Here is an 18,583-nt window from a genome sequence, read left to right as displayed (position 1 = left end):
CCATCCCAAACAAGTTTTGTTTTTTTTTTTTCCAGCAATCATTTTAAAAAACAAAGTTATAAATAAGTATACTTCTAGCCGACTTATGAACTTGAATATTTATGTGACAGTTACAAAATGGGGGGATAAAGACACAGACACTAAGCTTACAACCTTAAGAAACAGGATCAACCTTAAGAGCTAAGTGCTAACAAACTTTACTATTTGATTTAACAGTATAAGTTCTAGTTGCAAATAAAAACATCACAAAACAGAGTGGATTATTTTCTGAAGACAAAAGAATAAAAACCAACAGTAACTTCCTGAAAATAAAGTCACACATTTAAAACTCACTGCTCTTCCAGCCTCTCAATAAAATTTTGGACTAAGTCTAATTTTGGACTAAGTCTATTAATAAAATATTGGAAGAAAACTGGTCACTGGTTCATTAGCTCAACTTTCTGAAATACTCTGAAATTCCTTCACAAGACAGAACTGAGAAAAACAAAAACAATGCTCGAGGACAAAAATGAGGTAAACAAAATGTAAAATGTCAACAATGCTTCAACAACTGTGCATGATGGGCAGAACGCGTAATCTGTAAAAAAGGCAAGCAACGATCATTGCAAAATTTTTAGAATCACAGAGTAATGAAAGTTACAGTGAAATTTTACAAACACCGTGAAGAAAACATATGCATGCAATACTGATGGTCAGTATACACCTCTTGTGCAGATAAAGATAAAACATAAAAAACAACACTCAGATGCCTTAGTCTGCTTTTGTTGCAAAAGAGAACCATTTCAGCCCAGTTTTTGCTCCAAGCAGAGCGCGGTAGCAAAACTGGCTCCTCTACTATGGTGACTGCTTTTCTTCCACATGTGTGGGGGAAAAAATCCTTCCTGGAGTTACAAGAAGAGAAAATAAGCAGGATGCTAAGAATCAAGTCAATCAAGTCTTTTGCTTAAAACTATTAAGGAAACTGATAAGGATTAGCAGTTCAGAGAAAAAGAAAACACCTTAAGGTTCGTTTCTTTTTTAAAAATAAGTCTGTAAGTAAATAGATAATTTAGTGGTACCATAAGATTAACTCCTTATTCTCTTGGAAAGAAAACTCTATGTAGCAGGAGTCAGATCAACTCTGCAACAGACCATAATTCTTAAGTTAAAAGCACATTCTTAAGTAAAAATTTGGCTATAATATGGCAACTTTGAAGGCTGCCACAGAAGCTGACACGAGAGGAAAGTTATAGGCAAAGAATTTTTAGGCCTCCTAGCAACATTCCTTGCTGTCATCAGACACCACAGTTGATGTTGCTAAAAGTCAGTTCCTGTGCCTGAACAAGTAGGAGCTAGAAGAAAGCGTGTGAAAAATCCTTGTCCTTATCTGCCTGATGCACAACTGTCAGGATGGAAGCAGAGTGATGAGCACCACAGAAAACACATTTGACAATGGTGAAAATATCACACGTGACTGCCTTCTAACATGCTTTTCTCCTAGTATTTCTGTTACTAGCTTCTCTTATCAGCACAAAATGTCACATAACTATGTTTTTATATAGAATTCATAAACAGTATGCTATTTTTATGGAAGTTTTTTGTTATTTTATTTTCTCAATTATCAGGATCCGTGATTGAATCCTTATCCTCTTCAAATACTCTTCAAACTTTGTTTTCTCACCTATTTTATGAAACTAACTTTTGAATGACACTTTAAAAGTTTTAGATTTAAGTAGTCATCTACTTAAAAATGAGCAACTTAAAGTAAGATCAGAAAATTAGCACAGTTTCTGCCACTCATTAATAAGATAATTACAACCACACTTGTTATTGTGAAATAATTTTCCTAAATTCCACCACTGCATTCAGATGATTCAGAATTGTGATTACACAGTGTCAGTGTAGATTCTTTACTACAATACATTAATATTGTGTACTTGAACATTTGAATCTTTTTCCACTGTGCTGCATATTCGGGTATGGTGATTACTGCAGCTTTTATATTACAAGTATTGATATATCAGGTTATTGCAATATAGAGGAATAAAAGTGAAATTATATTCTTCTTGTAACAGTTCTCTAAGGGGAAAAAGTTCCCTATAACCCATAATCAAGAAAATTTAGATGTTTTCTTACAACATTTTAATCTTTGGAGTTGTCTTCCTATGAGAAACTAAGATCTATCTATATGTTTGAGAAAATGAAACATTGATTGATTATGATTAGGTCAAGAATATTGAAATCTACTGGAATTCTTCTCAATCACCATCTTACACCAGGTCCTTCTTATGTCTGGTAAGAGCAGGAAAGCATTCTTCTCAAACAACTGGGTCTTCCGTAGTTTGCATACAGATCAGTAATGGTATGCAAGTCTTCTTTTCCATAGGGATTCAGATCTAAACTCAATAAATACGAGTTTAAACTATGTTTTTAGAAACGGTAATTTAGCAGTAAAGATTTTCTTATTCTATTTTGGAAGTACAATGAAAGATTTTCCTAGTGTAAGCAGTGTAAGGAATGGTCTTGCCATATAAGGTGCTATCTTTATTTGTATAGGCTCAGAAGTTAAAATTAATGGAAGCCTTTGTTTATTTGTCATTCATCTGCTTTTAAATACTTACAGTGAAAAATACGGAAATCAATGTATGGATGAGAACCTCTTCTCTCTGTTTCAAATCCTGCCCGACTTCTTACTCGCACATCTCCTAGAAACAGGGTCAAGAGTGAAATAAAAGTGTGGAAGAGTGGCAGAGATAAAAATGCAAATGAACATAGCCTGGAGGGGTAAAGATTCATGTACTTAATGGAATAGGGTTATTCAAACAATAGGCCTATTTCAATGCTTTTCGTTTTAAGGTGAAATTCAAAACAAAGTTTGAAGACTTTTTAAACATGCAACTGCATGCTTCCTTGTCAAAATCTCTCCTGCCTATGCATACATTGCCAGAAGCATGTGATAAGCATTCAGATGAAATTAGGAACAGCTTGCTACATCAGTATGGTAAAAATGCACCTTGATATGACAGGAAACAACATTAAAGTTTATTTGTTCCTCAGTAACACACACGAAACAAAAACATTTTGTATAGTACAAGATTCAGCTTCTAGAAATGGTAGCTTTTAGCAAAGAAGCTAATAATAATATGGTTTTATATTACATAATAGAATGCTTTCCCACTAGCATTTACTTACTTGTGCTCAGCTGTTTGAATATTACACATGAGCCTATTAAAATACCAAAACTCAGTATTAAAATTTTATAAAACTATTTTGCACTGCAGTTTAGACTTAACCTGAATCTTTTAGCATGCTCGCTGATTTCTATTTAGGCATTTTAACCAACTGAAAGCTGATCAGTATTCTTTCATAACGTAGTTACATATATTAGCGGAAGTAATTCGCTTAATGAAAAACTTTCACTTTAAAACCTTCAGCAATGACAAACTTGGGCAACCTGAGGATCAAACAACAGTATTTCTCTCTAAGATCCTAACAAAAAATAAAGTGAAATTTCAGATTGTTTGTCAGTATTCTGGTTTCTAATTATGAAAATCCTACAAGGGTATCACGTTCATCTCCTCAAACAGTGATTTTCTTATCAATCAGAAGTATTTAATGCAAGAAATGGATTGGTTTTAAAAAGAACAAAAAATAGCTACTTAATTTTCAGCAACCGCTACTATTGTGCTTTTTTCTTTTCCTTGCAACTTGCTAACTTATAAGAGTCTAAATCAGAAGATACACGAAGATACTGACCAAAACGTTAGTGACATGCTTTTCACACTTAACAAATATATTTCCAGAGATAAGTATCTATAAACACAGACGTATCTATAGTGACACATTTCACATGAATGTTATCTTCTGAGGCATGCTGGAAGCAGCACAAAAGATAAGCAGCAGGCTCCCTGGTAAGGAGTCTAGAGTCTTTGTTTCAGTAAAAACATACCAAACACAAGTCTGCTTTGTTGCTTTTTTTTTTTTTCTCCTTAAAAACTTCACAGAGCTGCAAGGTAAAATAAGCTGCAAGGTCTATTACTAACTGTAAAAACCATCATTTAGACCACTGACAATATAATGAACTATAAAGATTTCAAGCATTCATCTGGTCAGAGATGAAGAGGCTCGTCTTTTTCCAGACAATACAGAGGCAGCAAATTGTAGAACTCTTCAAAGACAGCTGGTGAATGTTGTTTGAGAAATGAGCGAATAAAAAGGAAAAAACAGGAAGCTTAGGAAAAGGAGAGGTGAGTGCGTTAATAGTTGTGTAAGAAAATATCGGTTTATACAAAGGAAAACGCAATTTTCCTTACCCATCACATCTATTTATCTGACAAATCAGTCACAGCTATGGCTGCGTGACCTTTCAGCACACCAGCTGCACTGAGCAGTTGAGCTGATTTTTAACAAAATATGATACAGCTTTTGTGAATGGCACTTATTTTTCAAAGCATTCTTAACCTTTGAAATTTTACCAGCCTGCACATTAACTAGCATATAGTTTTGGGCAGCATACAAAGGGTTTTGTGAATAATTTACTTGTTAGAAGAGTTGAGAACAGGAAAGGTTCACAGAAAAACACATGGAGACTAACACAGAGCTCGGCAAACTACAAAACAAGTAAGTTCAGCTGACAAGTAATACCCAGAAAAATTCTCTGTGCTTTTTTCTACTTGTTTTATTAGCTAGTGCCTCACCTAACAATTCAGCTAGAATAATAGTAGCCCCATTTCTCCTGAAAAGCTCACAAGGTTGTGGACTTTGAGTAGGAAAGAAAAAAATAAAAGCAGAGTAAGACTATTGCTTTTACCAGGAGTTATATTCAGAACACACTTGTTTTTATTCTGGCATTCTGGAATAATTATCAGTTCTCCAGGACTGGAATTTATCACAGTACACCAAACAGAAATTCCTACTGGGTCAAAACAAAAGCAGAAGAGCACAACGATACTAATCTCAACTGCATATATGAAATTAGTCCCAAACATCCAGAAGTACCTGACCATCATTATGTATTCACGGTTCAACTGACCTGACCTGCTGAGATCAATGGATGCCAAATGTGCCCACTTTGTGCTTGCTCAGAGCATAACACATTCACACTGATCTGGCAGAGAAATTCTGTAAAGATTTTGTAACCCTATGACTTGGAAATAAATTTAAGAAAAACATGATTGTCATCACAGGTAACTTTAAAAAAAAGGTGTAAAACATTTCAGATTGAAGATGACTTTTACCAGATACAAGGACACTTACGTAATTCTTTCAAACAGCAACAGAAGTCCAACATAAACTCTGGTTATTATTACAGCAGATAAAAGATAATTAAATTCAGTACATAAACCAAGACAATTTATGAAGTTGCTATTTATTAGGCCTTTTAAAAAAATATCGAAGTGGTTATGAAATGCTTTGATACCATCAGATCACAATGCTGACAGGTACATTTCCTTAGTGGGGCAGAAGTGGTAGAGATAACAGCTCTCCTGTTATGTGTCTCTTTAACAGTTATTTCTGCCACTCTGAAGTAGTAACTCCTCTGTTTTCTTAGGGAATGCATTCAAGTGCAGCATTATAACGTTAATGGACTTCCAGGAACAATTTTTTTTTCTTCTTTGCAAGTATCAATGAATTCAAAGAATCAGGAGAAAGATTTTTCTTAATATGTTTCTCAGCTTTCCGCTCAAAGCTTGATTTTGCAGGCAGACCTGACACTGTCTGCTGCCTGAGCATCCAACTAATTCTTTTATTTTTTTTTTTATTAAAACAGAATAGTTCTATGCAGAGGTTTTTTTTCCTTCCTTCAAAAGACATAAGCCACAGAGTGAAAAACTGATTTGAAGGCTGAATAAACAATGGAAGAAAGAATGTGGAAGAGGAAAGTTGACAGATACAGCTGAAAAAGAATCAGGTCTTTAGCAAAACTTACCTGGAGACAGCTCGTTTAGCTTCTAACCCCTTTTTCAGACCCTTGCTCGCACTGCAAGGACAGCTTTGAAACTTACAAGGCTGCTGATACACAATAGTTTATATCCCTGCATGTTAAGGTTACACAACATGTATTTCACGCTACCCTAATCTTGCAGTCTGAACCAGTAACCATGCAGTAGCTGCTCAGGTTGCCCAGGGCTTCTGGAGAAGGGGAGGAAATCTCAGATCACGGAGGACAGCTGGGAGCAGAAGCCACCTCAAGGTAAACCACTCACACTCAAGTTAAAGGCATGAAGATGTGCAGCACAGGAATCCAGAAAGAATTACTAGCTTCATAGATCCAAGCTGCTATTAAACGTGCTGAAGAAACAGATGACAGGTCAGCTGAATACGCTGGAATTAAAGCAAAAGCAATACAACACAGCAATTGCTACCATAGAAGAACATGCCCTGAATTACTCATTTCTTGCTTTCAGTGATTTCAAGTTAAAGCAATCAAGATTTTTTAAAACAGGGCATACTGTTGCAGCTTTAGTTGAGATGCGTGTTCACCAATACAAGCAATCAGTGCCCCACTCTTTCCAGGCCATGCACACTATCAAAACCTTCAGGCAGTACAAAACAACTGCAGGAAGAATAGAAAACAAAAGCAGAGGAAAAGAAAAAAAGAAAAAAAAAAGTACCAAGTTACATGGAAGCAGTTATAGGAAACAGTGGGATTTCTCATAGCTTTTGAGAGAAATAGCTGACTGAGGTGATGTACATATATTAGCCTATTCAAGGTCTTAAAAGAAAAATTCTACAATGCTGCATCTGTATCCATATTTTAAAATAGCAAGTCAGCCACTCAGGAATGGCTTAGCATATATTTTGGGAACAGAGTATGACAGATGAGTCATTAACATCAACGCTGCTTGTTTATATTGACACTTGTGGGACTTGTTAGTTTATTTCATCGTGCCCCTAAAATTTGATCTTTTTAGTTGAACCTGGAAACTCTGTCATACTACAGCAATTTCCACCCGCTTGGCACAAATGAATTTCCATCAGATTCCAGTCAGAACAGCCAGAGGACATTAAAGGAAGCAACTCTACAGCCAATTCATCTAAACAGATGCAGAAGAAAGTGTCCTAGATACACTTAAGTTGTCTACTTTGGTCTGCTACAATGGACACCTTATTTAGGTGCAGTGGATGTGGTCTGTTTGTAATAGCAACCAACGAAGTAAAAGGCAATACCTCTTACAACTGTGTAACCTCCCATAAAGTTACAGCTGAGGATTTCTTACAGGTCCTCTGCTAACAGGAGTAAAATTTAAAAAGAAAATCCTCGCAGTACTGTACAGGGAATCCAATCCTGTTTCTTATAAAAAGTCTAGTTAAATATAATCATCTTTCAATCTGTTCTGATAAGAATGTTTCTAAATACTGATGCATCCAACTGTTCAGCTTTCAGGCTGGTCTTTTTTTATAATCCCTTTATGAGTACAACAATACTCTGGTAAACCACTGCTATTTTGTGCAGGACAGTGTACTTCATATTCGGAGAAACAAAGTGATCAGTAACAAGTAAATAGAGCGTAACACCCTGATTCAAACATCTAATGAGCAATCTTTCGTTTGCTTATTGATACCATCCCCCAGCAGGAGTTAGAGGAGGTCTACTCCTTTAAAAGACATACTGCTTCTCAGTAGCTACCACTATTAAACAATAATGTCTGCAAGAGTTAGGAGCTTGTCACGAATAGCATTATCACATAACCTAATAAATTAATTCAAATTAGAGAACAAGTGAAATTCAATTTACTCAACACATCTGCACACATTCTGAATATATCCCAGTTCTGCCTACTAGCACAGTGAATAAAGATTTCAAATCATATTAGAATCTCCCCTCAGTTCAGCCATGTGCACACACTAGGAACCACAGAAAATCATGCTTTGCTTTCTTCTAGTTTCTGTTGAGTTTTGCGATCAAACTCTTCTGCGGAATTCTAGGCCTAATACTAGGTACTACAATTAAGCTAAGCTTCTAAAGCAGCTGAAGATTATTCTCCCCAGAAATCAAGAACCATTTTTTTACAAGCTGAACTTCCACCATTAGCAGATGAGTTAAAAAAAAAATAAATCCCATTTTGAAGAATTCTAGCATTTGTCTCACAAGTAGGATGATTGAAAATCAGCCATTTGACTTTTTAATATGAAATAAACCTAATTCTATCCCCTCAAAAAAAGCTACTTTTTAAATTAGCACTTAGAAACCAGCATCATCTGTCCTCCTATTTTTTTTTTTAAACAATTCTCTAAATTACAATCTGCTATTAAAAATTCTTTACTAGACAGTGCTATAGTATTAATAGCGTTAAAAACTTAAAATGAAAAAAAAAAAAAAAAATCAAGAACAAAGTGACTGAAAAATAAAAAGGCACTAAGTCCAAGCTGCATTTCACATGCACATATGTATTTGTCTACATATGTAGCTTATGACTATGAATTCATAGAGAATGTGGTCTTGAATTTCTGGTGACTGGGGTAAGTACAAATTGCAACTGAACTGAAACAACTAAGAGCATAAAAAAAGACGTTCTGGCTGATCTAGTCGAAACAGGTTACGAATGTATCATCACTAGCTGCTTGTCTCATTGAGCTGCAGAAGACATGTAAGCATTCATAGTCCATTTCAACACAAAATCGCAGCTGAAGTTGGCTTAAATTAAGCACTGTAATTTCCAGTGAAACAGACTTCAGAGCATATAGAGTCCCTCAAATCATCTACAGCAGCTTTGCAGCTTGCTCAACTATTAGCCTCTATTCGGTCCTCAGTGCACTCAGTAACATGGAGGGTGTCCCCTGATGCTTGCTCCTCCCACTATTGCCCTTTCTTTTTAATTTGTCTTTATCTAGTTGTTACTCTGGAAACATTCTTCAGAAAGCTGACTAAGCTACCAGCCCTGTCACGCGTCCTTTCCCTTTTCAAGTCATTTTCTAGAATTAATAAGATAAGTATTTTTAAAAACCGTACCATTATTTGAAGAGCACCTGGAGCACTTCACAGCCTCAGTACTGAAATTTTCTGAAGTTTATGGTAATTTCCACACATAAATATTCTCTAAGCTACAGTTTTAACCAGGATACCACGCAGAGGTGAAATTCCATAACAAGAATGAAAGATCCATCACAAATAAATTAGTTATTTGTAAAACTAAACTTCTACCAAATGCTTTACACTAATAAGAACGATAATTTGTTTTTATTTAAATGCATGAACAAAGTATTCAACATAATAGTTAACTCAAAAATTAAAAAAATTTTAAAAGCTAAACAACCAAAAAACTCAAATCAACACTAAAAGGTTTTTCTAAAGAATTTAACCAGAATATCTCCCAGGAAAAAGGGAATTATTAAGCTTAAAAGTACAATGCTCAAATATAAACTTTTTATAGTTTTCTAAGCAATAACAATGGTAAAATCTCTGCAATACAAAAACTGGTACACTCACCTAGCATACGAATGTACAGCGCAGTCTGATCGGAGCTGTCATAGGAAATGGCTCCACGTCTCTACAAAAAAAGGATAGTTTATTCATGTTAGAATGAAATTACTGCTCTTTCAATTTAAAAATGAAATATTAATTACGCATTTCTCATAGCCTTCTACTTCAAATACTGGCAGTTCCTTGCTTATTTACTTACCCATGGGTTAACTCAGTTTGTAAAGCTACAATAGTTTCAGAAGTAGAAGAACTTGAATGATACCGTTACTGTAATCCCAGGGATTACACCTATTTTCTGCAGGGCAGGATGTGAACGGCACGTTTCCTTCCTTCCACCTTCCACAGCACTTTCTGTAGGCCAAGCAAGGTACCCATTTAAGGTATTCTGAAGAAATGTCTAAAAGAGTCACCAAGCTGTCCATAGACAACACACAGAGGCTCCCAAAAAGGATGCAATTCTTAACCTACACAAAACTGGCTTCAGAGCTCCAGAAACAGTAAGCTGATGTGGTAACAGTTATAGTTCAGGAATCACTAAGAATGTGATGAACTGGACTTGCAATAGCTAAAAACTAGGGGAAATGTTCATGTAGTTACACAACACCAGCATCATGTAGCCTTTAGAACTTGGCACAAGCTAGCATCATACTCATGTCTTTCCTTAGTGTATTTCCACTGTCTTCTCCCATTTGCCAACACAGGGCCAAAATCAAAGCTATCTTGACCCTAGAAACAGAGGATTGCCTTCACAGTCACAGTTCAATTTCATCAGTTACACAAGAGGGTTTTAGGTGGTTTTGTTAGGTTGCTTTTTTTTTCTTGCCCAGCACACTTAATTACATTCTGAACAGTGCAGTCCTAGGTGTCCCAAAGGGACATATCATATCCCTTGGAGAAGTTCAGATATAAGCCAACCTGTAGGTGAATGCAGGAACCTATTTATTCCTTCCCTAGTAAGAAAACACTACACCAGGGCCAAAGGTCCAAAAACATTCAAGTCCAGAAAGTGTGAAGAACCAAGAAAAACAGAACTTGACTGTTGAGAAGAACTACATAGAACACAAGAACTAAATAAAGAAATTATTGGGAAGTAAAGAAAGGCAAAACTGCTTACAAGAATCTATCTACAGTGCAAACCGAACGTACTTAAAGAAAGCCTAGAGCTTAATAACCTCTATCAGTATCATTTCTGTAACTGATGCGTTACGACTCCAAACCCAGAAAATATTAAAACAACGAAGTAACTTCTATGCTAAAAGAAGGAAGGAAAAAAAAAAGCCACAAAACTTTGCACTTGAAATCAGAGAAGTTTTTTCCCAAAGGTAAGCTTAATATTTAATTACAGAAATGACCAAAGACCTGCCTCTAAATCGGGTCCAATTATACTAGCTATTATATAAAAACTACAAGGAAGAACTCTCTGTACAGCACTTTTATACTGTCTTAGCTTTTGTTCCATGTTTCCTTGGAAGATCATAAACAATGCAAATCATCCTTCCCTTGAAATATGTTTGTACAGCAATTCACACAGCAATGTGCCTGTCCTGACAGAGAAGTTAGCAATACAGCTCATCAGACAGAAAACAACACTGATTTCCCACTAACGTGTTCAAATTTCTTCCTATGACCTTAGAATTTCAGCAAATCTCAGCTGGACGTATTTTCAGTAGCCTGAAGCATTTCATATCATCGATTAAGCACAATCAGTGATGGAATTCAATGCAAATCTGCAGTTTGCACTTGCCTATCACATTAATTCTTGGACGTGTCCAGTACAACCCTGTAACTAAACACAGGAGGAAGGTCGGCACAAATGGAGCTAGAAGAACCATAATTAACAGGAGCCTTCACCTTTGAGACAGAAAACAATGCAAAGAAATTGATCAAAATAGAAATAATTTTATAGCATTATTTGCTAACAAATCTAAAATAATATTTGCTGGCTAAAACAGCAGATCAAACACATGAGCACTTCTTAAGAACGTAACCCACTAGCTTATACAAATAGGTGAGTTAATTCTGCAGGACAGATTGCATAAAGATTCACAGAATCTTTATGCAACGAAACCTTTTAGAATCACCTTTCAAAGTTTGGTTTCCTAATGAAAAAGAAGCATTGCATTGTAAACCTCATTACTTAGACTTCAAAAGTAGTAGGATAGTTTCAACAATCTCAACTAATGTTATTACAAGGGTAGAGATCCTACTGATGTTTAATTCACTGAAATTTGTTAAATAAAATAGGTAAGAGGAAATCACTTATTAGCAGGTTCTGCTAAGGGAAAGGCACCAATGAGTGCTGGCAGACAGACCTCACACCTTTAAGCCATGTGGCTGGGGAGGGACAGAGCCAGGAGAACTGTGGTATACAGTCAGACAGAAGGGAAGTTAACAGTACCCATGTTTATAGTAAACAATAACTCAAGTCCAAGCGTACTGTCAAATTATTCTATCAAAATTACTTTTTCTTTTTCCTGATCTTGCTCAATTTTGTAAATAACATGAACTCTGTAAAACTATTTCTGGAGCTCTGCCACACTTCTTTGGTCTGCCTGAAGCTTTGTATCTATTAACTAAAGAGAACACACTGAACTCCTTGACCCTCTGTGCATTTCTCAAGCAGATAAGCACCATTCCAACAGGCAGACTGAATTGCCTGTGCTGAAACTGAAGACAATCCGAATGCGTTTAGGTAGATCTTCTCAAGCACAAGGATAAAACTTGGTCCTGTGAGAATACCTGCTGGGCTCCAAAAGATTCAACAAATTCCTCAAATAATTAGGCCAAGTTACTCTCCACTCCTTTCCATACATGAGAACAACAGGCTAACCTGGGTGGGCTGTTCTGCTTCAACAGTAAAGACATATCAAAAAGACAATTGGGAAGTTGGAGGATTATTTACAACACACATCCACTTTGAAAACTTCACCTTAAATTTGACTTTCCTATTAGAGCGTTATCTCTTTTTCTGAAGGACAACGCAGAAAAGTAGTAATTTTTCCTATCTTTTTTTCACATCTGTGTGGAAAAAGTTCAAATTCAAGTGGAAGACCACTATTCCTGCAATGATACAAAAATGCCAGAAAAATGGGTAAAGGGAATATCTATCAACAGATTTTCTTCCTGAAAGTCTTTCCACAAGTGAACAGAAAATTATTAAGAGTCACGCTATGGGAACAATGCACCAAAATAGCAGATAGCTGCATCTTCATGAAAGGGAAGCCACTTCACTGATGCTACACAGCATAAACATTTAATAACTTGGGAAAAGAGCACTGCTCTTTTTGGAAGAAGTTGAAGGGATAGAGCCCACCTTCACCAAGTTGTGCTGATGACACCGGAACGATCGGCTGACACATCTGAAGGCTGTGCTACCATTTAACGAGACCTGGACAGACTGGAGAGTTGGGCAGGGAGGAACCTGATGTGGTTTAACAAGAGCAAGTGTAGTTTTGCACGTGGGGAGGGATAACTGCATCCATCAGTACAGGTTAGGGGATGACCTGCTAGAAAGGATTTCTGCAGACTTAGGTGTCCTGGTGGACAACAGATTAGCCATGGGCCAGCAGGATACCCTTGTGGCCAAGAAGGCCAGTGGGATCTTGCACGTGAACAGCAGGTCAAGGGAGGTGATTCTCCCCATCTACTCTGCCCTGGTGAGGCCACAGGTAGATTACTATGTCCAGTTCTGGGCTCCTCAGCTCAAGAAAAACAGTGGTCTCCTAGAAGGCCTGGAGCATCACCCACATGAGGAAAAGCCAACACAAAAAGCTAACCTGTTCAGCCTGGGGAAAAGACAACTGAGAGGGGATCTGATAAACGTTTATAAATATCTAAAGGGAGATGGGAGGCAAATGGATGAGGCCAGGCTCTTCTCAGACATGTGTCAAGGAGTAATGGTCTAAAACCTGAACACAGAACGTTCTGTACTAACATGCAGAACTTCTTTATGGTAAGAGTGATGGATCACTGGAACAGGTTGCCCAGAGAGGTTGCACAGTCTCCTTCTATGGAGATATTCAAGACCCAGCTGGACACCCACCTGTGTAACCTATTGTAGGGTACCTGCTTTAGCATGGGGGTTGAATTCAATGATCTCTTGAGGTCCCTTCCAACCTCTGTAATTCCATGATTGCTCTGTTCAAGCCAGAGAAGTTTCCAAGGATCAGTTTTATCACAGCAATTCCCTCACCCAGTTCAGAGCAAAGCACAATTATTAATGTCAGGCACTTAATGTTGGCGAATGTTCACTAGCCAGACTTCAGGCTGCCAACTGAAACAACTGCTGGTCTCGTTCCATAATGGCAAGAAGAAATTGAAAGAGCAGTAGGTTTTCAAACATCAGTATCTCCTACCCAAATGAAACAATCTATACTTTCTGATGGGGTGCACAACTTTTATTTTGCAACTCAGTTGTTTACTCAGACACTGGAAAAGAAAGCTAGAGGACGGCAACGCAGCCAGTCAGATATTTTTTACCTACTTGGCTTTTCTGCCAAAGATATTTGCCCAACAATAAAGAGAGACTGTTCTCAGCAAGAGAAATTGAGAACAAGTTCAGAGAAGTTACTGTATTATGGTAACTGCAATTTGCTGATCATGCTGTGCCTGTGTACACCCTTGGAAACAGTTTAACATTCTAAGACGGTTTTTCAACTAGAAGCACCTAGAATGACAAACTAATTAGACTGGATTTCTTTCACTATTATTGGATTTCAAAAGCGAGACTGTCATTTAATGCAATTCCTATAATGATTTTGGTAATTAAAAATTCCTGAGTGTTCCACAAGATACCACCAGAGTTTCACTCAGTAAACTACTGGAAAATGCTCCTTAAAACCAACGAAAGAGTTGTCATTAACCAAAGGCAAGCCACTGCAAGACAGTCCTACTACGATTTTGTAAATTGTTCATTGAAGTTCAAAGCAGTCATTTTAAAAGTTTATCAGACCAGAGATATGAAAATGTATTTAATTTCAGGAAGGCAATGTTAATAAGCAATCCGATTAACTTTATGCATGTATATATCAAACATTTGAATGTGGCTACTTCATATAAATATCAAACCAAGACAAACAGTAATTGACTGCTGTCTTTCCTCTCTTCCTTTTCCTCTCATCCACCTTAGAAGTACAGAAGCTGGAATAATATTTCCCTAAAGTTTCGTTAGTTTAAAAGCTTAAGATTTTAACAGAAAGATACAAAAAAAAAAAGTATCAGAAAAGAAAGCATATTCAAAAGAAGCACATGACTTACCAAAGTGAAGAAAGGAAACTTAATAAATTAAACTGGGATAACAAAAGAAAAGTGAGGTGATTGGATTAACACACCAAAACATATTTAAAAGAAACGACCACTTAAGTGGTCATAACTCATAACTATGAGTTTTTAATTGTACTATCAGCTATCTGGAAGTACTCCTATTCTCCCTTTAATAGAATCTTTGACCAAACTGAATAAGGACAAAATTCTAAATTAAGCAAAACAAACATGCAAACAAAAACCACTATGCCAGTATAACAGATATGACATACTCAACTAGCATACCAGATGTAAAACTTTGGAAACCAGAATCTGCCTTCATCATAAACGAACATTTATTAGTGTACTGTGATCTTTTGCTAGCAACTAAGCCTGGCCACTTTTGCCTTAAATTTGGAAATGCCTTGCTGATAGTGACCGACGGCTCAAGGCAAGGAGATTTGACAAAGCTTGGTTTGACAAATTCTAATTCATATTTGTCAGATTCTCCTGCTGATTCTACAAAACAATTCAAACTGAGTATTAATAAAAATATCCATCTATGTAAAGATGAAGGAACTCTGATTTCTTTCCACTTCCCTCATTCTCTGCACTGATTCCAGCCCTCCTTCACAACATGAAACTTAACTGCACTGCTTCTTTTGGAATTAATTTCAAGCTAGGCAGTGAGCTGTGTTGTGAAGAGTCTGATCTCAATTTCAGACACCAATTCCACCCTCACTTATTACCATCATATACATTATGTGGATACTTATTTTCCCCAGAACAATAGAGTAGGAACTCCTAAGTTTGCCGAACGCTAGCCCACATTTTTCTTAAGACAAGCATCTGCAGCTGAAAGTCTACAAAGTGAGAGAAGTAGCCGGTATTTCACCTAAGCAAACAAAACTGGTATTTCCACTCCCCCAGCCCTGAAATCAACAACACAAAAAGGATATCCTGTCCAGGAAGTAAAACACTAATCTGAATTATTCTCACTATGTTTAAAATTGTTTTTCCTTATTTTCACAAACTCTTTAAAGTTCTGTAAGATTGAAGACCAGCAAACCAAACCCTGCCCTTTGGAAGGCATTTCAGATCCTTTTGCAGTTTCCTAATTGGCACTGCTGCAAACATACCCTTCCCGCTTGAAGCAAGGAAGAAGTCAAGAGCCATAAAATCATGTTTGAACACTTAAGAAATGCAATCTGAAGTTATGAATGATGTATTTCCAAAACAGATTAGAGTTTAAATAAAAAAAAAAAAAGTAAAATAAGAACTTATGAAGTTCTTAATGAGTTGTTTTCTCCCAGGCTACTACTTATAAAACCATTTAGTCAAACCGTAACAATAAAATGACCTACCTTAGAAGTAATCCATTTGATAAGGATCAGAGTTAAACACCAGACTGATGCAATTCCCATTGCATCGCCCAAAAGCGTAATCCCCTCCCTGACCCTCACAGTGCCACAGGCTGAATGTCTCTGAGCCTGCAGGACCGCATGCAGCAGGACAGGAGGAAGCGAGGCTGCGCTGCAGCCCAGCAGCTGCAGGAGCACTGTCACCTGACAGCCCAGCAACATGGAAGCACTGCCCCACGCCTCCTGCCAAGACCTCTGGACAAGAAGGCATGACAACCAGAGGACACAGGCAACATTAAAGCCTTATAACATCCACAGGATTTAGTAAAGGAGATTAAAAACCACAATTACACTTATTATATGTATTTTAAGGCAACAAAGCTTGCTAGACTCGGGATCAGCCTATTACAAAATAGCAGTTCGCCAAGCACTGGGCTTATTTTATGAAGATCCCGTTTCCAACAGATTTCACCCCAGCTGATACTCAGAAGGCCCCCTTTGCCTCTGCCACCCAGATAACTAAAATGAACTGAACTTCAAAACGTATTTCAAGGACCCTTTTGTAGCAAGTTACTATAAATAAAGTTATGGGAAAAAAAGTTAATGCACTTAATACATGCAGTCGTTAAAACCAGTTGTGGTTCTCTGATCTCTCATGTTCACCCAATACTGAGTCATCCTTTACAGTATCTTCACAGCTATCCATGCTCACGCCTGAATTATGAACTAATACATTTTTTCAGCTTAACACTGACATAGATGAACTCACCCCTCATGTCCTCTCCCACTCAGCCAGGGTTTCCAAGCAAGAAGAATCATTTCCTCCAAGAGCACTGATTGCACATCTTTTGCTTTTTCCCCTCTGCTTGCTTCTGAATACCAGTCAAACCAAAACCATAGGCATGAGCATTCAATCAAAATGCACCATTTGGTACCCTGCCTGATACATACAGACCTTAAATAAAAGGTTCATATCCACCCAAAACATAATCTGTCATGGATGTAGATTTACAAGCATTACCGTCTCCAAACACTTCACCTAATTTAAGACATGCTGACGATTAGTAGTCACCAATCTGGTGTTAGCTAAAAGAATAAATAAAATCAATAAATGGCATTAGGCTCTATCTGCCTTATCAGTTTGACACAACTAGAGCAGATGATAACACAGTGGCTATGGGCAACTTTACATCCATACTACATGAAGCTCAGGAAATACACGTGTATACCCTAAGGCCACATCCAGCCAAATTTCCTGAATTGGATCCTACCACAGGAGGCTAAAAGTTGTCAAAATTTAAATGCTTCACAAGGAAAAATTTCCACTGTATAACAAATACTGCATACAAGCCAGCATCTAGTTCATCCCTTACCATCAGTTCAAATGCAGAAATGCATACAGTATTGCCTACAGTCTTCAAACAAATATCCTGATGACAATTTAAGATTAATGATACAAGACACTGCGAATCCACCTAAGCAAAAGCATATTCTACTATTCTACTACTAAGTGTTCTACTAGCACTTTTTCCTTTGCTGAGTGTATCCTTTCCTTTGCTTTCCTCTTCTCATGTAATTCTTAAAAAAAAAAAAAAAAAAAAAAAAAAAAAAAAAAAAAAAAAAAAAAAAAAAAAAAAAAAAAAACCACCACACACAAGATTTCATTATCAATATAGCTGAAAGAGGGTCTCAGAACAGTTGTTACAAAGATTCCACTAAAGAATTTGCCCAAGTTGTCAGTTTGGTTTCATTCTGAAATAGCTGTAATATAGGACAAGCTTCTACCACAAGCTTCTAGCTCTCGATTGATAGGCCATCATGATTTGCCAAGATCCTATTTCTTCCATATCTGGGAATCTCCAAGGCTCTTTTATCCCGAGAACTAAAGTACAGGATCACAATTTTAATTGCATGTTTGTAAGTACTCATTTGTCCCATTATTTTTAATGAATTAAGAATAACTCATTATCTTCCAAACCTCTGTAACTACTACATCTACAGATGCTTCTTTAAATGCTTTTCAGCAAAATAAAATAAATCCAGCAACACCTACAAGAAACTCACAGTTGAAATAAATGAACCCAATAAATGAATAGGGTTCATTATTCATTATTTCATAGGATTTCATTATTGGATCTGATATGATACTCCTGTCTAAATGCAGCAAGGTTTCACATATCTCCACCTCCACGTATTTTTTAATGCAGAATTTTGAAGCCTGACACAAATCACTCCTACTTTCCAGACTGACCTGATTTCACAAGCACATACTTGTAAGCTGGCCCAGAAATTAAATCTCTGTGGGGGTCTCTGCCCTTCAAATGTCATCTTCGCAAACAAGTACAGAAGAGTGACTTGTTGCACTTGGATTTCTAGCATACAGTCCTGTCTGATCCACTACTTGTTCTGGACTGGTCAAGGAACTTAACCACAAAAACGTTAACAAAATGTAAATAACAGCAAAGAATATACTTATCATTCATCAAGTCATCAGACATAATGCAAGGTCTAAAGTAGCTTCCATCTTTTCTTCACTTTTCTCCTCACCTCACCATCTAACATTTGTGATCTGTCTCTC

General features: G+C 36.9%; 1 protein-coding gene across 2 annotated transcripts in view; it reads right to left on the bottom strand.

Moving 5' to 3' along the window:
- PDE7A (phosphodiesterase 7A) overlaps positions 1-18,583 on the bottom strand; it is a gene marked incomplete at both ends in the record, with an annotated part of 73,260 nt that overhangs the window by 25,204 nt on the left and 29,473 nt on the right. The window contains 3 exons of one of the 2 annotated variants that reach the window (XM_079533501.1): positions 2,601-2,684; positions 9,410-9,470; positions 16,009-16,068. In XM_079533501.1, the coding sequence (XP_079389627.1) occupies positions 2,601-2,684; positions 9,410-9,470; positions 16,009-16,068 (205 nt within the window). Of the gene's footprint in view, positions 1-2,600; positions 2,685-9,409; positions 9,471-16,008; positions 16,069-18,583 lie in introns of those variants that run through there. The other variant, XM_079533500.1, reaches the window with a different exon arrangement.

Source organism: Tetrao urogallus, assembly GCF_951394365.1.
Source record: "Tetrao urogallus genome assembly, chromosome: 3".
NCBI classification, from domain to species: Eukaryota; Metazoa; Chordata; class Aves; order Galliformes; family Phasianidae; genus Tetrao; species Tetrao urogallus.
The sequence above is the reverse complement of the archived record's forward strand: the minus strand, read 5'-3'. Positions and strand labels throughout refer to the sequence as shown.